This window comes from Haemaphysalis longicornis, unplaced genomic scaffold, assembly GCF_048455015.1.
Source record: "Haemaphysalis longicornis isolate Haplotype H1 unplaced genomic scaffold, Haemaphysalis longicornis Haplotype H1 scaffold_12, whole genome shotgun sequence".
Lineage (NCBI taxonomy): Eukaryota > Metazoa > Arthropoda > Arachnida > Ixodida > Ixodidae > Haemaphysalis > Haemaphysalis longicornis.
The window spans coordinates 10,972,644-10,995,712 of NW_027526225.1; the positions used below are offsets into that span (position 1 = coordinate 10,972,644).

Sequence of the window (23,069 nt, forward strand, 5' to 3'; positions counted from 1 at the left end):
AAGGAGTGGTGTCCCGCAATGATCTATTTTTTACCTCTTCTTTTTAATTTGTTTGTTAATAACGTTGCTCTTGTTGCTAAAACTACGAGAAGATATTAATAAGCTGATGACACCCCGCCGGTGTCGGGCAACTCAGAATATTCACTAGCTCTTCATGCTGATGCTACAAATGTAGCCGATTGGTTTGAAGCGCACCTATTAACAATTATTCCGCTAAAACGTCGGCTAGTTTGTTTTCGAAATCGACTGAAAACAATGCGGAATGACTTGTTTAGTTGGACGCTTCTTTACCCCTCATCCAAACCTCTTTGGCAACTAACATATGACCATTTTTATTTCAAAGCCAGGCAAACTGCGTACGTGAGGCATTCGTCGACTAAATGCGTTGGTAAAATTACCCAAGCAGTAATGTCCCGCACCTGAAAACAATGCATCTTTTAGGTGCATGATCGCATTAGGATGGGCGGCGGCAAATCCGAAAGCCTACCGACCTTCCTTCATAATTGATGTAGTATTTTTTATGTAGCAGGAAGGCGTTTCGTAAATGCATTCTAAGATTTAATTTGTGACCTGGCTTAAACAAAGGTTTACGCTGAGCAGGCACCTCGTCTCAAAATCTCTCAGATTAACCGAGTAATGACGAGTCCTGGTACATGTAAACAATAACCACAGTTTTTCGGGAGTACTATGACGGCTTTTGTTTTTACAGCACTGGGTATTATTCAGCTACCTCTTTTCAACTTACTTCAAGTGCTTTACACTGAAGCAAAACTTGCTCTCTTGCGCCGTTCAACACAGAGTAGTACGAAACGACTTTAGGAGGAGCGATCTCAAGGCGACTGCAGCGCCGCCGCAGCGCGGGCGACAGGATGTGGTAGCTCCGCCGCCATGGCGAGTGCGTGCTGTTTTTTAACTGAGCTAATCTAAAAACGTTGGGTGCAGGTGTTCAACACCAATGGGAAGTCAGTTTTCTGCATCAGCAACCCCCTACCCGCTCCCCATTCCTCTTGTTGTACCTGTCTCCGTTCTTCACTCATTCACGGTGGAGATTTATTCCCAAATGCGCCTATATTTTTTTTCGGAGATGTTGCCTTTCTTAAAATTTCATGGCATTTGTTGACAAATTCATAGTTCGCCGCACTGCAAATCGAAAGGAGTTCTCAACGTAATCATGGGCGTCAACTTTAAACACATCATAACACCCCTTCAAGAGGAAATAATACGCTGCACTGCACTACTAATGTCCTATCCTGATATTGTCCAAATAGTAACGGTTTTCGGAGGCTTGAGCGACCCCAATCTTATTCATATTTGCATTATACTGCCACTGCATCAAACGTCACCATCAATAGCATTGATTTGTGAATACAGAAAAGGCAATGTTGAGGCAATGAAACGGGAACTATGACTTTTCTTTGAAGACTTAAAAATGAATAGGTAAACGGCAACGTTAACACAAACTTGGACATTTATGAGAATTTCATGCTGAACTTAAAAACATTACGTACGAAACAAGCTCCCAAATACCCCGTACGTAAGGTAAATCAGCAAATCTGTACGTAAGGCTGGTGCTTGCCCTTTCGTTACTTCTTACTCCTTCTTAAACCTGTCCTTGTTCCCGGGCTGCAGCATCCATCAGCCTCAGACGAGCTCGTTCTCATTGCGGCTTGCGACATCGCTGAGTTAAGGTGCCTGCTCAGCTGCACTGCATAAGACGGAACCATCTCGAAGTAACGTGCGGTCACTGTTTGTCTTTGCAGCGCTGACTCTGCTCCGTCCGCACCGCCGCCGCTCCTACCCGCCGTTATCGCTTCACCCGAGCTTCATGCAGTAGCTGGCTATCCGCGCGCGCTTCTGGGAGATAGATGAATCCTGCCTATCTCTCACCCCTTTCTTTGAGCTCCTCTCAAACTTGTTTTTTTCAGGCGTGCACGTGGCGTTGCGGCTGGGTAAATTTCCGCGTACACGGGGCCACGGAATTGTCCGTTCGCCTAGCCATTGTCAGGAAGAAAAGGCTTCTTGGGGAATTTAGCAATGACTGGGACTTCCCCCAGTGCCAGTGATCACGCGAGGGGGCTTGTTAAGATTGCGAGCAAACATATATGCTTGAAAAAGCATAATGCAAATAAAAGTATCGAGAATACAGAGTGAGTGATCAACAGGAGCCAATGACAACTCAAAGTTACTCCAAATGTACCTAAGACTAGGCTACGAAATCCCATTTTGAAAAAAACACAAAGAAAAGCCCCCCCCCCCCTTTAAACCTTCCCCGCAGTGTCGTGGACTTGTTTGCTTCGTGCCTTCGTGTGCGAGGCGAGTTCCGGCGTGGCCACGATTACGGCGACTCGCCTGCCGGGACGTTAAGTAGGTAGACACACCGTTGTCCTCGACGGAAACGGCTTGCTCGACATCCGGTCAATACCGCGTACGAGATACAGCAGGCATCGGTCAGCAGTCTACGGGCAGTGGCCAGTACACGACGGGCAGCAGGCTACTGGTCGTCCAGGGGCTAAGCACGCCACACTTGCGCGCTTGCCACTGGTCAGGAGTCGAACCGCGGCAAGAGGATGACAAGGCACCACTTTGGACGAAAAAGTCGACCAGCTTCAGGTCTCCCACCTGGACGTGGCGCTTCTCTATCCTGCTTCCCTCATTCCCCCGAGCGTTCTGCCATTCCAGCTGTGCATCCCTGCTCTTCCCTTTGGGTGGGCTTCCATAGCCTGGCGCAGTCAATCGCCTCGTGCAGCCCACCTTTTTTTCTATCTTGATGAAGCCATAATGGGGGCAATCCCCACATGCTCCCATTCGCGCCACACGCATTCCGTTGGCATGTGTCCCCAACGTCGTCCTCGGGGTCGTTTTGAGACCACACGAGCGCATAACCTAACAAAATCGTAGATCACTTCGACTTATACATACAATATTTCCGTTTTTGTGGCGGCCCAACGTCACCCCACCCCTACACATCTGGTAAACTTTAGGGACGTAGCTTGAGTTGTTCTACGCGTGGGTATCAGGATTTGTGCGCCTTTTTCCTCACCCGTTAAGTGAACCAAAACCAGCTTTATCCTGGTAACAAGTGCATACGCACAAACATAGGCATCGTCTTCACGAGGTACGGAAGCTAATAGAACCGCTCTTCTCTTTAACGATAAGCTACAATATTTTTGATGCGATATAAAGTATTTACTTTTGTAGAGTATTACAATTAGTTTACATGAAAGTAACATGTTATCAGATGCACGTATCCGTGAGAAAAGTAGGCAATCGCAGTAGATAGGGAACTGTTCTCGCGTTCCGATGCATTAGCAAGTTTTTGAGGCTAACACTCGATTCAAAAGTGATTTTGAAACTCCACCCTCCTACGGCAAAGCGAAAGTTTGAATAAATAGGCAGAAAACTCTTTCCAACTAAATACACATCAAAACGTTAGGGAGACATCAACGTTTAGGTCTTAAGATGTAAGACGCGATAGCGTTACTTCGTAGTCAAGGAAGAGCTTCGAACGGAGCTGCGGAACTTGCCATTCATGCTCTCCGAGTGCTGAAGTTTAACCTAATGAAACCAGGAACGACGACTATATGTGGGAGAAAGAGCTTCACTAAGCAGAAGTGGCAGTTAACGAACCCACGTATCCTTTCTGTCTTCTTCGCAGCAATATCATTGTCGGCAACCCTACCGGCTCGCCTTCTTTCCATATTCGGTTCCAAGCCACTACACCCGATTACAGCTTCAAGCGCGAGCTCTCTTGGTGATGCGCAGACGTACAGTCTTTGTCAAAATTTTGTGGGCCACGGCTCCCGTGGCCGGAGCAGGCGCGCTGCCGAGCAGGGGCGCTGCGCTCACGGCTGGCGGCTGGTTGCGCTGCTAAAGGGAGTGAGAGGGACGCTCGCTCTGACCGGATGTATGAACTTGTGTGGTCCACCGGAAATCCACATTCCGAGGTAGGGAACCACTTCTTTCCAATTTAGAGGACTTTTTTGTGCCCGCGAGGAGCGCCCGCCACTAGGCCTAACGTCGACTTGGGCCTCGGCCGGGGGAGTGGTAGGCCTAGCCCAGGCCTCGGCGAAGCCGCCAGCGAAAAACCGAACCATCGGTGATTACGCATGTGAGCATTGCCCTAAAATGGCTACCGCTATGCGTGTAGAGGTGAACACCGTCGAAATTTCGCCGGAACAGTGCACAAGATCGCACGGCTGGAAAACTGCCGGCGAGATAGTGAGGCAAAACGGCGTGGGCCAGTAAACGCTAACGCCCGTACTTCGAGCGAGCCAAGATGGCGCCAAGGCAACGGCTGAAGTCAACAGCCGGAGTGACAACGTCGGCAGTGGCGCCACCGGCAGCGATACACGTCACTCAACGGTGAAACGTATAAACAAGGGCAAATTGCTGAAGGGCGCGCGCATGCCAGAATTGCCGCGCGGTGATATGAAGATCGTGTTGCGCCCACGAGGCGGGCTCCGTGTGAGCGATGTGACCCGCGTTGAACTGAGTCGTACACTTGCGGCGGCGGCACAGATCCCCGCAAACGAAGCAAATGAAGACGTCGTGTGCCTGAACCTCCAGCAGAATATCGTTGTGGTGAGCACCTCCAAGAGAGAGCACGCCGACCGATATGCTGCCGTGGAAAGGATCGACATACGCGGCACGGCGCACGAAGTAAGTGCCTACGAAGCGGCCCCTCACGGCACGGTGAAGGGCGTCATAAGGGGCATCCCACTCGAGGATACGGCCCAGGAGATTCAGGACAATGTTGTGCACAAGCATAACCCGCTTTCGAAGGGCACAAAGTACCCCATTACGTTAGATACGGCAACCTGCTCACGGAGTGCACGTTACACAAAAAACAAATTGACGTATGCTATGCGTGCGGAAGAGTAGGCCACAGAATGGACGTGTGCCCGGATCCTTCGAACAAGATCTGCCGAGGGTGTGGAATCTCCAACCCCGCCGAAGCCCACGCATGTGTCCCGGAGTGTGGCCTGTGCGGAGGCAAACACCTGACCGCGGACAAGGCCTGCAAAGCTCGCTTCAAGACGCCCTACGTCGTCCGCCGGCGGCGCTGTGAACGGCGCCGAGCGGAGGAAGAAGAAGAAGGAACCGAGACAAAAGAGGTCCTGCAGGCGGACCCCGCCGTCGCGCCTCCAAACAACGGGGCCGGTCGCAAACGCCGGTCCGCAGCAGCAACAACAGTAGCGGCGAAAACGACCGCCAGAGTCGCTCGCGATCGGTGTCGCGATCCGGGGGTGGCAACGGCGGCGGCAAGCGCCGCTGGGAGACAGTGAACCCCTGCTCGAGCGGGAGATCCGGATCGCGGACCACGTCCCGTTCGAAAACCAGGGCCGCCTCGGGGTCCCGGGTCAGTTCGAGACACCGGAGCAGTTCGAGCTACCGGGCTAGTTCGAAGTCCCGGAACGAGTCAACTGGACGCCGAGGGATCGCCGAGAAAAAGGTGTGCTGGACCAACAGGTCTCTTGTCGCTCGAACCAGCGACACCGCATACCCACCCCTCCCCGCCTCCCAACACCTTAACTCACTAGCGAGTGCGCAAAAGGACAGTAGCGACGTGGCAGAGCTTAAGAGGATCATTGAGCGCCAAAACGCTCAGATCCAGGAGCAGAATGCCCAAATATGGGCGCTTATGAGCAAGATTGAAACGCTGGCGAGTAACGGCAGCTCGGGAAATTCAAGACCGCAAAACAACACTACGGCGACAAACAACGCCTGAGGCTTGCACAAGGTGGCGCGGAGGGATACCCCCTCTCCCGCCTAGGGCGGACAGCGGGAGCGGCTGGGTCCACGCAACGTGCATCCAACAATCAAGAGGTGATGGACGCCGAAGAGGGTCCCGCGAGCGGAGAGGAAGCGGCGGCCGCAGAGACCGTGACCACGGCAACGATACAGATCCCACGAGGAGGAGAGCTGACGGCAATTTTGTCCGCAATTACCCAAATTAACGAAAGGCTAGGCAAAATGGACGCTCGACTCGAAGCTGTCGAGAGTCAGCTTCACACGCTCTCGGTGAAGCACGAGCGCCTAGCGCTAAAAGTAGCCACTACGTCGGTGAGGAGCCGTTTCGCGTCCCTGAAAAAGGAGCGGGCTGAAGGATTAAAAGTAGCCACAAACCGTTTTGCGTCCCTGAAAAAGGAGCGGGCCGAGAGAATCAAAGATGCGATCGCGAAAAGGCGCGGTCGACTCCAGACGTCCGAGGAGGATGACGCAGAGGCCAAGTAAGAAGCACAGGAAGAAGAGCGGGGGAGACACCACCGTAATTTACCAATGGAACTGCCGCGGAATGCGCAACAAAGAAGCGGAACTACTGTTACACATTGACGGGCAAGAAAACAAGCCATCACTGCGAGCCGGCCTAGTTGGAACTGATTCATTTTGAAGGTAATAGCGCACAGAAACGGGGACAAAGAAAGGAACACACGGACAAGCGCCTTCTATCAACTGAGTGGTTTATTAGAAAAAACACAGACTTTTTTACCCTACAACACTGCGCAGATCAGTACAAGAACCCATCACCGGCACACATAGCAAAAAACGTGTACACTCATCAAATCACACTAACGCTGATAGTAGCGACAGCTCCTTATCTAACAATGTTACTGAGGGATGGCTTACACAATCTTCTTTTTGGTGGGAAATATGGAATGCCTCAACGATCTCTCTTGACGTTTTATTGTGATGCTTGAACAAAACGACAGTGTTGTCGAAGCATGGTGTACATCCACACGCGTTGCAATGTAAAGCCAAATGTGTGCACGGGCGTCCTTTTAAACTAGATAAGTGTTCTCTCAGTCTTATATTTATACACCTTCCAGTCTGACCGACATACACATGACCGCACGTCATTGGTATCCGATACACGACATCTTTTACACAATCAACAAATTGCTTTCCATGTCTTACAGTACACTCATTCTTGCCTTCATTCCTTCCTTCTTTTTCATACTTTTGTTTGACCATGCAACACACACTTCCTATTTTGTTCTGTGCAGAGAACACCACTTTTACATCGTAATTTTCTGCCACCTTCTTAATTCTATGGGAGAGTCCATGCACGTAAGGTATTACAGAAACCTTAGACCGTTCCTCTCTGGGCCTGCTTTCTTCCGTCGTGCGCTGTTTTTCCTGTTTTAACTTTCGGAGCACCCGGCTACACGATGCAAGCAAAACATTTTGCGGATAACCAGCGTCCCGCAACCGGCGTATTTGCTGTCCGAAAGCGTCATTCATTGCGTGACAGCACGACTTAAGCAAGGCAGATCTTAAGCATGACTCAGCAATCCCATTCTTGACCAACCGCGAATGGTCTGAGGCGTAGCTAAGGAGAGGCTTTCCAGCACGGGGAGAATACGCCCAGCATACATGATCCGATTGAAAGGTTAATTTTGTATCAAGGTACTGCAGCATATTATTAGCGGGTACTTCTGACGTGAACATCAACCCCTTGCCTCGTAACTTAAATGCGTCTAGCACCCGCTTCGTGAACACTTCTTTGTCGACGTTTGAGCCCACAACTAAGTAATCGTCCACGTACCTGAACACCTTCGTAACAACGCCATCTAAATCGTTGGCCAGCTCTCGGTCCACACTACTAAGAAAAATTGTGCTTAGGACAGGGGCCACCTTCGAACCAATGCACACACCTGTAGTTTGTATAAACGTCTCGTCACCAAACCCGACATGTGTATTGTTCAAGTAGAAATGTAGAAGCTCTAGAAACGATTCCACGGTCATTCCACAAGTGTTGCGGAAAGCTACTTCATTATTCTCCTTTGTTATGCATTCGTTTGTCCGCTTGTCCGTGTGTTCCTTTCTTTGTCCCCGTTTCTGTGCGCTATTACCTTCAAAATGAAAACAAGCCAGATATAATAGCTCTACAGGAAACAAACGGGAAACCAAGACTCCCGGGGTACGTCACTTACACAGACCCCACGGAGAACGGAACGGCGGTGCTTGTCCGCAGCAACGTGGCGGCAAACAACACGTCACGGCGCAGGGCGGGTGCGAGGACACGCTGGTCGAAATTCATGCAAGAGAAATTGGCAACTCGGGCAATCTATTCGTCATGAGCGCGTACTGCCGGCTGTCACAACGGCAGTACGAGTTTGACCGCATCGTGAGCCAGGCGAAAGGGTTGGCGGGGACGAGGCCGCTCCTGATCCTCGGCGACTTTAACGCCCCTCACACAACGTGGGGCTATGAGTTCCAGTCCAAGAGAGGAAAATCGTTGGCCAAGGCAATGGAGGATCATGAGATGGCCCTCCTGAACGAGCCGGACGTACCCACCAGAAGAGGCAACAGTGCCGCAAGGGACACTACGCCAGACCTGTCGTGGTTATCGGGCACGCTAGACGTCATCTGGAGGAGCGAAGAAGCGGACCTGGGGTCTGACCACACCGTGATCCGCATCACGATCCGAGGCTCCCGATATCGGGCTGTGCTGGGAACGGCGCGGATCACGGATTGGGACAAGATGAGGAAGTATACCCAAGAACAAGACGCGGCGTCCGAGGAAGAGTCGGCACAAGCCGAAAGAAAACAAACCTACACCGAATGGGCGAGGGACCAGAAGATGCTGCTCCAAAAATTCACCCAGGAAACCGCAACGACGGCGCAGGTACCGTACGTGGACGCCAGACTGACCCACATGTGGGCGGCTTGGCACTCGTTAACGCGGCGGTGGAAGCGTCAGAGACACAACAGAAAGCTGGCCAAACGCATTGCGGTCTTGAACATACAGATCGCCGAGCACGCGGCCAAGCTATGCAAGGAAAATTGGCTGAACACTTGCGACGGCCTGCAGGGCAAGCTCTCGGCGCGGAAGACGTGGTGTCTCTTGAGGCATTTGATCGACCCGCTGAGTACCAAAACTGCAACCAATCGCAACCTCACCAAAGTATTGAACACGTACAAGGGAGACGGCTGCAGGCTCCTAGAAGACCTGAAGGCAACGTACCTAAAGGAAGAGAAGGGCCAGTACCCGGTGCCCGATACGTACGAAGGACCCGACAACGACGAGGTGGACAGGCCGTTTACCATGACGGAATTTTGGACAGCGATAGACGAAAGCAATAAGAGAAGTGCCCCTGGCAGGGACGCCATAACATACAAACTGCTCGGTAACATGAGTGGTGCAGCGGCCCGCGGCCTCCTAGAGCACATCAATGAAACCTGGGAGAGCTCGCGGTTGCCGAAGGAATGGAAGGAAGCCGAGGTCCACTTCATTCCAAAGCCCGGCAAAGCCCTCACGATAGACAACATGCGGCCCATCTCCCTCACGTCCTTCGCGGGGAAGGTGATGGAGCGCATGGTTCTTCGCCGGCTGCAGAAGCACCTGGAAGAAACAGATCAGATGCCGGAGACGATGTACGGCTTCAGACACCATCTCCGCACCCAAGACGTGATGGTCCAACTCCACGAGCTTGTTGTCAAGCAGGCAACGAGGCACGCGCCGCGCGGGATACTCGCCCTCGACCTGAAAGGAGCGTTTGACAACGTGTCCCACGCAAGCGTGTTGCAGAATCTGAACAAGACCAGGTGGGGCCACAAGACATTCGACTACATAAAAGATTTTCTGTCAAATCGAACGGCGACCATCAGGATAGGGGACGAGAAGTCGGACCCTGTCGAGCTCGGCGATATGGGCACCCCTCAGGGGTCGGTCTTGTCGCCCCTGCTCTTCAATCTGGCCCTCCTGCCCCTGCCCAATCTACTCAAGCAAATCGAAGGCGTGGACCACGCGTTCTACGCCGACGACATTACGGTGTGGACGGCCCGAGCCGGGTCCGATGCCTGGATGGAGGAAGCCTTGCAGCGGGCGGCAACGACCGTGCACAAGTACGCTAAGTCATGCGGACTGAGCTGTGCTCCCCAGAAGTCTGAGCTGCTCGTGATCCAACGGGGAAACCTAAGAAGGAGCCGCTGCCGAACATGACCATCACCATCGACAGAACGGCCATCAAGCCAACTCAGCAGATTCGGATTCTCGGCCTACTACTTCAGAGCGACGGGAAGGCACACGCCGCCGTCAAAAATATCAAGACTACATCCGAGCAGACACTCAGTATGATTCGGAGGGTATCTAACAGAAACCGAGGCCTGAAAGAGGACGATGCCATGCGCCTGGTACGCGCGTTCGTCGTGTCGCGGGTTACCTACTCCGCCCCGTATCTCCAGCTGACGAAGGCGAATAGGGACACCCTAAACGCGATGCTTCGCAAGGCAACGAAGCAAGCACTTGGAATTCCCATATACTCGTCCACGCAAAGGCTGCTAGACATGGGCGCCCACAACACGGTGGAGGAACTCATCGAAGCCCACCTTTCGAATCAGAGAATCCGGCTCAGTCACACGGAGCACGGACGAGCCGTCCTACGCAAGATAGGCTGGCAGATCGAGCCAGTACCCATCAAGGCAGCCCTTCCGGAAGACTGGAAGATGAGCATTCATACGAAACCCCTTCCCCGGAACATGACGCCGGGCAAGGACGACGAGAGGCGCACCGCGCGGGCAAAAGCAATGGCCCGGAAGCTGGAAGAGAACCCCAGGGTCCTCTACGCGGACGCCTCGCTCCGAAAACACAGCGACTGTGCAGCGGCGGTAGTTACGTCCAGAGACCGGCTGATCGTCAGCGCGTCCCCGAAGACAACAGACCCCGCAGTTGCCGAGGAAGTGGCCGTGGCCCGGGCACTCGCACAGCCGTGTGTGGACACCGTGGTCACCGACTCAATGACAGCGTACGGAAGCTTCCGCAGGGGGGTAATCTCCTCCGCGGCCCGAGCCATTCTAGCCAAGTGCAAGCCACCGGGAAGAGCCATAGAGCTCGTGTGGGTCCCGGCTCACTCGCGGGTAGCAGGCAACACAATCGCCGACTACCATGCCCGAGAAATGTCAATCCGGGCCGAGCACGAGCCGGAAGAGCTACCACACCCGGTTACCAGCTTTCGGGACATTACCCGGATGTACAGAGAGGAGAGGTGCAGACTGCCGGAACCGCACCCACAACTGACTAGGCAACAACGGACGATCCTGCGTCGAGCGCAGGCGGGATCGCTTGCGCATCCCGTACTGATCAACCGCATGTACCCCGCGGAACACGATACGCTCTGTCCGTTTTGCAAAAGAGAGAGGGGCACCCTGCCGCACATCTTGGCAGAGTGTACAAAACTCAAGACCTCCCCTCCTCCCCTTCCCCACAACACCCCCAATCCCCAACCCCTTGAGCGATGGGAGATCTTGTTGACCAGCCCCGCCCTGCCGACTCAGCTCGCCCTGACAGACAGGGGCCAGGAGCTGCTGGGAACATATGGGTCCCGTAACTAGGGAACCACCCCGTCTGGTGCCAGCGTGCACCACCGATTTCGTTTTGGGCTCAATAAACGTTGATTCCTCCTCCTCCTTCTTTCTGTAACAGGCGCGGCCAGCAAGTGCGCCGCGCGGGCATTTCTCAGCGCAGGCACTTCGCGGCAGGGGGCGTGCTGGAGGATTCACGATGAATTTGGAACCACGCGGTTTCGGGCACAACCGCGCACGTTTCAAGCTTTTGCTCTTTGTTTTAGGCAGGGCGCAAACGCCTTTGGCGAAGCATACGCAGTTCATTTTGGGCGTTTTTTTTTTCTGCGGGCATAAAATACTTATCGCAGGATACACCATTTCTTTTCCGTGCTTGCACATCCGAGGACAGGGACTGAAACAAATAAAACGGAGTGTCTCCAGTTGTGTTACGGAGGCGCGTATATAAGGTGTTGAAGAGATCGGCTGGGCTACCAAGCTGCCAAATTGGTCACCTGTGCCTGAAACGTTTGCAAAATAAATTTCCTTTGAGAAACTGGAGGGGTAACATTATCCCTTGGGCACTCTGATCGGCAATGCATTCATTACGATGCCGATATGGTGTTTTATTTTTTTGTTTGCATGCTTTGTTTGCATCTGTGCTCTGCGGACGAGGTGTTCGCGGTAATGACATACGACTCCGGTTCATCTTTTCCCCGACGTGTCATGACGCCCCGTACCCTGGAACGACGGGGTCCAGCTACCAGTTCCAGCGATTGTAGGCGGTTGGTTTACGCAGCGCGGCTGAACGCTCGGTAATGAAGTAGCGTCAGGGAGAGGTGGGGGGGCCCATTACTGAGCGATAGGAGATGAGACGAGGTATTGAGAACTGTTGAGAACTCCAAGCTGTCTTGTTGAGAATGTGGAGGTGTTGCTAACATTGTTGGTCGCGTATTGAAAAATCCGTCTTTCCCTGAACACGCCTTCTATTACGTCCTTGTTTAAGGACACCATGAGAAGGCGAAAACCAAATTTAAGACATAACACTAAAGAGAGAAAACATTTACTTGAACTATAGACTACATAAAACGTCCTATGAGCACAAGTAAATCAGCAATGCTGGAATAACGCGCAGTCAACATAGTTCTAACAGCAGAATATTATCATTTCTTTACACTATGCTGGGTGATTTTTCGTGGTTGTTATCTTAGGGACCCGCCGCGGTGGCTCAGTGGCTAAGGCGTTGCGCTGCTGAGCACGAGGTCACGGGTTCGATTCCCGGCCGCGGCGGCCGCTTTTCTGATGGAGGCGAAAAGCAAAAACGCCCGTGTGTTCGAGATTTCGAAGCACGTTAAAGATCCCCAGGTGGTCAAAATTAATCCGGAGCCCTCCACTACGGCGCGCCTCATCGCCTGCGTTGCGTCGGCGCGTTAAACCCTACAATCCATCAATCAAATCTGTTATCTTGGGGGGCTGTGATTTTATGATTTTCTCAGTTGTCACTCACATTACGTTAGGGTCTTAATATGCTTACAAATCCCAGAAACTACTACATACATTTTGTAATTTCGATAATGCTCCATAAAAAGCGAACCAGTTTCCCTGAACTGAGCTGCTTTCCGACAATGAAGTAACGCTTTGATGCTTGGCGATTTTGTATAAATGAAAACTCTTACTACCTTGAAATTTTCACAATCCAACGCCACATACTGTGACCACGTCATCGATCGGCTTTTCTTTCGCCTTTTTTTAGCGGACAGTTGTATCAGCACGAAGAGCCAGCTTGACGTCTAGAACCATCTGCCTTTTATGAAAGGAACACGATAACAGCGGGCACTGAAGGCCGCGAATGCCGTTCGGTACGAAAAACTAACGCGTATACCTTGCGCGCGTAATCGCCTTCGCTTTCCGCCAATAGGGTTCTTGTATGATAGGTATTTTACCATATATAAGCAGGAAACAGGCGGGTGGGTTTCAGGTTCTTTAGTTTGTGGAAGCACTATGTAGAGAGACAAGGCTGCGAATAATAGGCAAAAACCAACAAGTTACGCTAGCGGGTTAGACGAAATAACACGCTACATTGTCGTCAATAACTTACTGTTCTTTATTCAGCAATGCTCTCTCTCTAATTCATCGGTTCCGGATAGAAGGGTCAGTAGAGATAAATGCACGCAAAGCAAACATCGCCGCATACAATTCACGGACGCTTGATCATTCATGTCACCTCGTTGACGTCGTCTTCGCCTTTGGCGTTTTCTTCTGGTTTACTCGTAGGAACAAAGTCGCTCCAATAAATGCTGTTTCTACAATACTCTGCTGCGTCCTTCACTACGTGACAATACAGGAATATGTAAGCGCCAGTGCATTTGGTTTGTTATTTCTTTTCCACTCCCGAAACTGAACGTAACGTCTGAAAGCCACGGAAATAAAAATTAACACTTCACACCCACTTGTCTACTAAACTTCCACCGGAAAGTCATTGGAATACACAATAATTGTAATAACCGGATTCTGCAGAAAATACAGCACACAAGATACAGAAGTATACAGAATTTTGATTATTCCAAGCCTTTGTATTATCACCTGCGTATTTTATGCCATTAAAATTTCCTTTTTGTGTGTGCGTTATAGCATTGGAGTTGTAGATAGAATTTTATGATGCAATTTAGGCACAGGTGACCAATTTGGCAGCTTCGTAGCGCAGCCAATCTCTTCAGCACCTTATATACGCGCCTCCATAACAGAACTGGAGACGCTCCGTTTTATTTGTTTCAATCCCTGTCCTCGGATGTGCAAACACGGAAAAGAAATGGTGTATCCTGCGATAAGTATTTTATGCCTGCAGAAAAAAAAAATCGCTCAAAATGAACTGCGCATGCTTCGCCAAAGGCGTTTGCGCGCTGCCTAAACCAAAAAGCAAAAGCTTGGAAGGTGCGCGGCTGTGCCAGAAACCGCGTGGTTCCAAATTCATCGTGAATCCTCCAGCACGCCCCCTGCCGCGAAGTGCCTGCGCTGAGAACTGTCCGCGCGGCGCACTGGCTGGCCGCGCCTGTTACAGAAAGAAAGAGCGAGCGTCCCCCTCACTCTCTTTAGCAGCGCAACCAGCCGCCAGCCGTGAGCGCAGCGCCCCTGCTCGGCAGCGCGCCTGCTCCGGCCACGGGAGCCGTGGCCCACAAAATTTTGACAAAGACTGTACCTCCCGGTTGGCGAGGACATTGCCTTCCGTGGTCGCTCCATCAGCACATGATAGCAGACAGTTAGCATTTACGGAAAGTCGCTAAATAAGCTCAGCAACGGTATCACGTCAACAGTAGCTCATCGGTGCATGCACCGAAGGTGGGAGAACGAAGACACTGCGCCGACGCGACGCTTGATGAATCACCACGCACCATTTCTGCCATAACATCCGCCGTAGCATCATTTTCCTCCTTCCCACGCTCCAGTAAACCTTGTCATCTAGCTGCCTCAGTAGTAGTTTCCGGTTGGCAGTGGTGACGCGTATTTCCGTGGACACGTGACGAGCACGGCTGATAGCAGACGGCTGGCGGGCACCGCCAAATCGGGAAATCAGCCTAATAACGCTATCGCGTTAAAACAGTTTGTCATTGATCGCCGCCCTTGCGCTGATTGTTCTCGTCAAAAACGTCACTGTGGCTTAGCTCAATTTACTCCCGATAAATGCGAAAGCACGGATTACGTAGTTAGTCCTTGGTTCCACTTAGTTACACTTTAATTTACCTGAAATTATTATAGCATTCGTCCGAAGCCTGCCTTCGCCAACGGTGGTGGCTCCGCATCCGGTGTTTTCCGAGGCGGATGGGTCGCTCTTCCGCAGTCTACAACGCTAGTTATGTGCGCATGGCCTTCCGCACCCACTCCAGTGAAGCAGTTGGGCGGGCGATAAGCGCTGAATAGTCAAACTCCGCTTGCAGACGAAGGCTCAAAACCTCCAGCTCCGGTGAAATGCTCAGAGAAGGTAGCCCGGCCTCGCTGCCATCCAAGGCCAAGCCCACGTGCACACGGCGATTAACGTTGTCAGACGGCGACCCAACTACAGAGCAGGCATGCGCCAATGCGGCAGCGGCGGTCGCGGAACCAGGCAGGGCGAGTCACGTGGTGCGTTTAAGAAGGATATAGAGCTGCCGCGGCCAAAGGAAGACGAAATATTCCGCTACGGCTAAACGGCTCGACGAGATTAGTAAATTTTTGCTTTAAAAACGCCAGATCATAGTGAAGGCGTCGGTAGCAAAAGATGATATCCAATATCGTATAGGCAATCAGCTTTGTTAATCTGGATGTTTTTGTCGTAATTCGTAGTATTTAGTGTGGGGGTTTTCGGATCCCAGTAAATCGGTGGTCTGCCACAAGGGGCTGTGGCCCTGTCATGAAAGGTGACACCATCTAGAATAAACGCTCCTGGATTTCCCCTTCAACGAGCGTGCCCTTTGGGGCTGCTCCAGTCTTGACAGTACCATGCCGCATCGGAGTATCGGCGTTTACGGATCCTACTACTTCGGTGGTCTACCACCAGGGGGCTGCAAGGCGGTTATAAAATGCGACGCCATATTGAAAAACGCTCGTGGATTTCTCCTTCCACGATCGTGCGTCTTCTCTCCTCTGTCCAGGGCTCTTCGGAGCCGTCTCAACAATACAATGGCGCATATGTATTAAAGACGATAGTCTTTCTTGGGCAACTTGAACCCAGAAATTTTGGTCTGTCTATAAAAACTATATAAACTATATAAAACAATGCCTGCGCAATAGTTTTATATAGTCACAGCTAAATCTACCCGTCTAAGTCCGGTGTAATGTTCATACTTGTCAACATTGTGGAAGAAGAACAAGACATTACGCAAATATAAGACAACCAATTAATACAGAAGTGATATTTGCAGTGTTCCTTTATAAAAAATCATACATGCTTGACTTTTGCGAAATTAAATTCTTCATAAACTGCAGAAAAAAAATTAACTCCGCCCTTGCCTGCTGTCGCCCGCGCCACTATAGCTTCTGGCGCCATTTTCAGAAATCAACCGGCAACAGTTACGAAAGGTTCCACTAGATAGGTTCCACGTTCTGCTTGCAACGCACGTGGAGTAGAGAAACGCGGTTATATAAACTTTGAAGTAGGGCGCCTCGATTAACGCGCGTCTTCGCCGTACGGCAGCGTTGACATCGAGACACCCGGTTTGGAGCAGTGGAACGCAGGGAATTTAAAATAATTTAAGCAAACCTTTGGCGTCTTTACCTTGGGAGGAGCGCGACGCAAGAGGAACAACATGAGAGATGAGCGAGAAAGCGAAGGGAGGCATTTACTCGGCAAAATTCGATAAAGACTGTCGTCTTTTGACGACATTTGCAACGAAAGAAGCAAATACGCGGCCAATTTTTTATCGAGGTTTTCTGATCCCAGCACGTGGCAGGTCTACCATCCGGGACTTCGACTCGGCTATAAAAGACTACGCCAAGTTGAAAAACTCTCCTGCATTTCGCCTTCAACGAGCGTACGTCGTCTCCCTGCAAGTCTTTGGAGGGCGTCACCGCCTTGACACAACGACGCGAGCTTGAATAATCAATGCCCCGCACGGGGCACCTTGAGTATTCATGGTGACGGTGAGCAGCGACACCGCGGACCTCGAGCTCCCATACATAAGCCGTGTCCAACCGTGGCGAGGTGTTTAAAGGTGAAGAGTAGAAGCCGTAAACGGTGGCCGTCGGAACCTTGGTCAAGCTCCGGCCGATGGGCTCCCTGCCTGTCTACCAGGCAGGGAGCTCCGGGACCTCCTTGACTACCAGGGTAAGGTCAAAGAAGAAAGACCCCCGTCTCCCTGCTTTTATACTATGCTATATGGCATTTTCAACCCCCTGTAAGGTCTACTTATGCGGTCAGTGGCCAGGCGCGCAGGCTGCGCTTGAGAACCCGCCGCTCTGTCTAGCGACGTAGCACTGCCAACACTGCACTGCAGCCATCGCCAATTCGTCACGGCGTGCACGGGAGACGGATTGTCTGGCCCACCGCATACCACAAGGATAATCCCCCATTGAGAAAGCAGACAGCGCCGCCGGATTCCGGGAACGTCTGCCTGACGCGCGGAGGTGGTGGGATTACCCGCGTCGGGACGAGTGCCGCACGAGTCTCCATTGTTAATGCGCCCTGGTCAGCATGACGCACTGTCGCCGTCATTCGCTTTCACCTCGCGGGGTCGCACGAACCTGCTCGTCTGCGAGCGTGCCGTTGACCCAAAGGTGGCGGCGCCTCAATGAATATTCCGTGGCGGGCTGAGTGACAGCTGTCTACGTGAATTCGGGCACTCCCTCGCGCGTGTACGAAAGCTACAGGGGCGTTCCCGAGAGAGGGTGATCTCGAGGTTTTATAAGGCCGAACGTGGCCGTTGGAAATTGTTCTTGTCTGAGCGCCGAGCTGGGCCGTTCCCGGCGGGACAAGGAGTCTCGACCGTTATAGCTAGGTTGGGATTCGTGAGCCCCCTAGTCGAGGTTAAGATCGCGTCGGAGGTTTAGGGTGCAGCGCCGTACCGGGCAACTAGACGGATCTTGCGGCGAGACAGAGTCTCGGCCGTCGTTTCTCGAGCGGTTTGTGTACGCTCCGAGAATAGGAGAGTTAGACGAAGCTGAGGTGCTCGAGTGATTTGTGCGCACTCGGAGCTAGCGTCTAGCTGCACTTTGAAGTTTTTCTTTTTATTACTCATGTACCAAGTTTTCCTACTGTAAATAGCTGTATTTAAACTTCCGCTTCATTTATTCAACCTCAACGCCTCGAGTTCGTCAATTCGACCGCCGTCTCCAAGAACTTCAACACCATCGCCCAGCCAGCCTCCTGCCACATCAACCGGAGCCCGGGCGGTTGGGTTCCTGATCGACACCGGACTTCGGGGAAGCGATCTTTACTGGCGCAGTCGGCAGGATTTTGCAGAAGAGAACACCAGGCCACAACCAGGGGCAGCAAGCGGGCGCAAGCCCACCCTCTTCGGCAGCAGCCGAGCTCCGCGCGGAGTGGAGCGGCAGAGCCAAGCCAGCGCACGGGGCCAACGACGCGGCGGCCGACCACCGAAGGTGCGGGTGAGTGGGATTTCTTGCGCTTCGTTGTGGCGGTGTAGGCTGAGTCTGGGGTTGCGTGGTAGTCACGCAGAGCATGCTGGCGAACATGGCGGAAGGAGACGGAAATGGTCAGACTCATGAGGCGCCACCTCAAGGAGGAACGGCGGAAAGATGGGTGGTGCAAGCGGAGTTTGAGGCAATAACTTTTAGACAACTGGAGTTGGAGTTTCAAGAGCGAAGGGAGCAAAGAGCGCGAGAATTGGAGGAGCGCATGCAAAAACTGAAGCTCGAATCTGAAGAGCGGTTGCGAAGGTATGAGTTGAGCTGGAGTGGAGAAGGCGGACGCCCTTGCGCTCGGGCACCCGCGAGCAGAAACAATGGGGCACAGATCCAGCCAGTTGTATGACGACAGCGAAGTGTAATGGTTCCGGCGAATGTTTGGAAGTTGAACATTGCGATGACAAAGTAAGCAGCCGTGATTCCCTACACGAGGCTAGCGTTTCCGCCGGTGTCGAACGCGTGGAGACGGACATTGGGATGAGGAGCGACGAGGTAAGCGCGTCCGGTGATACCTTAGAGCGGTGTGACGAAGCGATGGTCGAACATGACGAGCAGCCTCGCGGGCGAAATTTCGGGACGGAGCTGCAGCGCACGAGACAGGACCCTTCGAACAGGCCCAGTTATGCACTGACAGCAAAGTTGAATGGGGGCAGCCCGTTTTTCAATTTGAAGCCGCGCGAGAACGAGATAAGCGGCAGTGGCTGCGCACGGGAAGCGAGCGGCTCAACCGGGAACAGCTGCATGAAAAGGGAACCGAGCACGCGGAGCATCCCAGCGAGCGCGTCCGGTATGGGAGCAGAGTCCAGGGGTAGCCTCGTTGTCGCGGGTGTAGAGCCGCCAGCTACTTTTGCACCGGACACTGCGCTAATGCATGCTGAAATTGCGGGCACGGGCAGTACCCAAATTCTGATGGGTGGACCGGAGGAGACTGGAGTCGCACAGGAAAGTCTTCGGGCCCGTCACGCTCCCAATTACGCTCGAAAGTTGCACGAGAAAGCGAACTCCGCCTCGGGCGTTCAGGAGCTCGCCCAGAAGAGAAAGGAGATAGAAGACGAGAAAGCATGTGACGAGACGGAGTAAAAAAAAGACGGAGTTGACGATCGGGCTGAGGAAGAGCAGGAGTTAAAGGCGGATAAGGGAGCTGAGAAGGTTGACTGGGTTGAACATGTAGAAAATGGAAGAGGAAGTGAGAGAGAACGCGAGAAGACGGAGGATGAGGAGCTCAGAACGTTTGAAGAGGGTAGGAACGATACGGAGATGTCGCGTGGGTTTGGTAGTCTTGATGGTAAGAGTGTAACCGAAGAGGCCGTTGGAGAACACGAAAACGCATGCGTGGAGACTGCGAAACTAAGAATGAGAGCTCCCGAGGAGGTTGCGAAAGAGAGGGAAAAACCCTGTGAGGAGGCAGCTACAGATGAAACAGAGGAACGAGACGCAATCGGCGATGTCGCGAAACCGGTGTCTGAGATAGAGCTTCGTAGCTTTAGTGTTGGATGCGGCCGTTACCGAGCTTTAGTCGGGAGCCGCGCTGGATGGGTTGACGCACTAAGTTCTGCGACCTGGCAGTGTGTCACAGGCCCTAGTTCTGAGTTGTGCCAGGATGAGTTCGTGCTGGGACAGCCGAAAAACTGTCTTTGTCAGGCCGCTGCTCAGAATGCACCTAGCGTGCACGAGCGGTTTTTGGTAATGACAGGTGCTTGTGAGGCTGTTGTTGTGGGGCAGTCTGTGCGTAGGGGAAAGAATGATCCCGAAAAGGTCGTGGCGTTCGCGGGCCGACATTCCGCTCCAGCATCAACCCTGCGCTCACGCCGCCAGCACGCGGCATTGCCGTGCGTTGGGGCATTGGAGAGGCATGGCCGCGTGGCCTATGGGGCAGGAATCGGGGTTGCGTTTTGTGATACCACTCCGTCTTCCCCGAAGTTGTGTTCGCCTCATGGGGCTAAATTGTCGAGACTTGCGTTTACATTGCAACGCTACGCAGTCTGGATCATCTGCAGAGGTGGCTGGAAGTACGCGAATGCACTCCCCTGCTTTCAGATTGTTGCTTGGGGGGGCTAGTATTGTATTGCCTCAGAGCCTTAACACCGCCACGACGGACGTGAACGTTCCCGTTCACCCGTCCTTTTTCGTTGGCGGTGTGCGTGTGCGTGTGCGTGCGTGCGTGCGTGCGTGCGTGCGTGCGTGCGTGCGTGCGTGCGTGCGTGCGTGCGTGCGTGCGTGCGTGCGTGCGTGCGTGCGTGCGTGCGTGCGTGCGTGCGTGCGTGCGTGCGTGCGTGCGTGCGTGCGTGCGTGCGTGCGTGCGTGCGTGCGTGCGTGCGTGCGTGCGTGCGTGCGTGCGTGCGTGCGTGCGTGCGTGCGTGCGTGCGTGCGTGCGTGCGTGCGTGCGTGCGTGCGTGCGTGCGTGCGTGCGTGCGTGCGTGTGTGTGTGTGTGTGTGTGTGTGTGTGTGTGTGTGTGTGTGTGTGTGTGTGTGTGTGTGTGTGTGTGTGTGTGTGTGTGTGTGTGTGTGTGTGTGTGTGTGTGTGTGTGTGTGTGTGTGTGTGTGTGTGTGTGTGTGTGTGTGTGTGTGTGTGTGTGTGTGTGTGTGTGTGTGTGTGTGTGTGTGTGTGTGTGTGTGTGTGTGTGTGTGTGTGTGTGTGTGCGTGTGCGTGCGCGTGCGTGCGTGCGCGCGCGCGTGCGTGCGTGCGTGCGTGCGTGCGTGCGCGTGCCGCGGTTGTGCGCGACGAGATGCCGTGAGTGCTCGATCCGTGCATTGAATTGATCGATCCGCGCACCGAACTGAACTTTCTGTGCACCGCAAGTGAGCGAAAGGACAGCCGAACATTCTTGAAGGAACGTTATCAGGCTACGCCGTCAAGGAGGACATTTGCGCGCGTGCGCATAGTGGCAATGCAAACAGTCTTAACGTTTTATTTTTGTTGACTGCAAAATTGCCCGTGTTCTTGGCCAGTTCTTATTCCTTTTGTTCTTGTTGTCGAGTGCCGGAATGTGTGTGCGTGTTTGCAGTGATATCGCGCATCAGTGTTATAGGTTGAGTTGCCTCGTTGTTCGTGCCGTTTACGCGCTCCGGAGACACGACCCAATTTCTTTTTACTTGCACTTAGTGTTGTTAGCATTTTTTTGGTGTTTCCGGTTTGCTAGAGTATTCCGTCCCTGTTGACGGCTAGTGAATAGGTTGTGTTTGTAGTTTAGGCGAGAGGGAGTTCGGATCAGCTGCAGAAATAGAAGGGGGCTCATTTGCGGTTATACCTAGCTCCTTCCACGTGTTTTTTTTTGTTTGTTTGTCCCACTGTTATGGCTAAAGGAGAGATGAAACGAGTGGCCCTTTTAAATTCTTTTCGGATTGACTGAACCAAGAGGTCCAGTAACCCTCTTAAAGGGGGGAGTTGTAAGGTGCACTTATGCGGTCAGTGGCCAGGCGCGCAGGCTGCGCTTGAGAACCCGCCGCTCTGTCTAGCGACGTAGCACTGCCAACACTGCACTGCAGCCGTCGCCAATTCGTCACGGCGTGCACGGGAGACGGATTGTCTGGCCCACCGCATACCACAAGAACAATCCCCCATTGAGAAAGCAGACAGCGCCGCCGGATTCCGGGAACGTCTGCCTGACGAGCGGAGGTGGTGGGATTACCCGCGTCGGGACGAGTGCCGCACGAGTCTCCATTATTATTGCGCCCTAGTCAGCATGACGGACCGTCGCCGTCATTCGCTTTCACCCCGCGGGGTCGCATGAACCTGCTCGTCTGCGAGCGTGCCGTTGACCCAAAGGTGGCGGCGCCTCAATGAATATTCCGTGGCGGGCTGAGGGACAGCTGTCTACGTGAATTCGGGCACTCCCTCGCGCGTGTACGAAAGCTACAGGGGCGTTCCCGAGAGAGGGTGATCTCGAGGTTTTATAAGGCCGAACTTGGCCTTTGGAAATCGTTCTTGTCTGAGCGCTGAGCTGGCAGTTCCCGGCGGGACAAGGAGTCTCGACCGTTATAGCTAGGTTGGGATTCGTGAGCCCCCTAGTCGAGGTTAAGGTCACGTCGGAGGTTTAGGGTGCAGCGCCGTACCGGGCAACTAGACGGATCTTGCGGCGAGACAGTCTCGGCCGTGGTTTCTCGAGCGGTTTGTGAACGCTCCGAGAATAGGAGAGTTAGACGAAGTTGAGGAGCTCGAGTGATTTGTGCGCACTCGGAGCTAGCGTCTAGCCGAAGTTTGAAGTTTTTCTTTTTATTTCTCATGTACCCAGTTTTCCTACTGTAAATAGCTGTATATAAACTCCCGTTTCATTTAATCAACCTCAACGCCTCGAGTTCGTCAATTCGACCGCCGTCTCCAAGAACTTCAACACCATAGCCCTGCCAGCCTCCTGCCAAATCAACCGGAGCCCGGGCGATTGGGTTCCTGATCGACACCGGACTTCGGGGAAACGATCTTTACTCCCCCCCCCCCAAACGTGATCGGTCCCTGAAAAGGGGCCTCACCGAAGTTTCATTCCCACCTCTTCCAACAACTGTCTTTTGAACAACCGTGAATAACTATGCTCGTTTCCTTGTGATAGAGTCAGCTGACTCAGCAAGACCTGTCGCTTCCCTGTCTGTATTCCTGGTTTCGGAATTCCTGCAGAACACAATAGGTGGAAAGTATCAAGCAAAAAACATAGGACGGGAGAAATCCTTGTAGAACT

General features: G+C 52.9%; 1 protein-coding gene across 1 annotated transcript; it reads left to right on the forward strand.

The window, feature by feature from the left end:
• The first annotated feature begins 4,889 nt into the window (after nucleotides 1-4,889).
• Nucleotides 4,890-11,507, forward strand: LOC144162236 (uncharacterized). Its single transcript, XM_077692697.1, has 3 exons — nucleotides 4,890-5,192; nucleotides 7,976-9,669; nucleotides 11,426-11,507. The coding sequence occupies exons 1-3, from the start codon at nucleotides 4,890-4,892 to the stop codon at nucleotides 11,505-11,507; spliced, it is 2,079 nt and encodes a 692-aa protein (XP_077548823.1).
• Nucleotides 11,508-23,069: the final 11,562 nt, after the last annotated feature.

Bases quoted from the DNA above. Each gene is read 5' to 3' on its own strand.
- LOC144162236 (XM_077692697.1), top strand. From the start codon at position 4,890: ATGGACGTGTGCCCGGATCCTTCGAACAAGATCTGCCGAGGGTGTGGA. The intron at 5,193-7,975 runs GTAGCGGCGAAA...GCTTGTCCGCAG, and splicing joins GGTCCGCAGCAGCAACAACA to CAACGTGGCGGCAAACAACA. The intron at 9,670-11,425 runs GTCGGTCTTGTC...TTTCTGTAACAG, and splicing joins GATATGGGCACCCCTCAGGG to GCGCGGCCAGCAAGTGCGCC.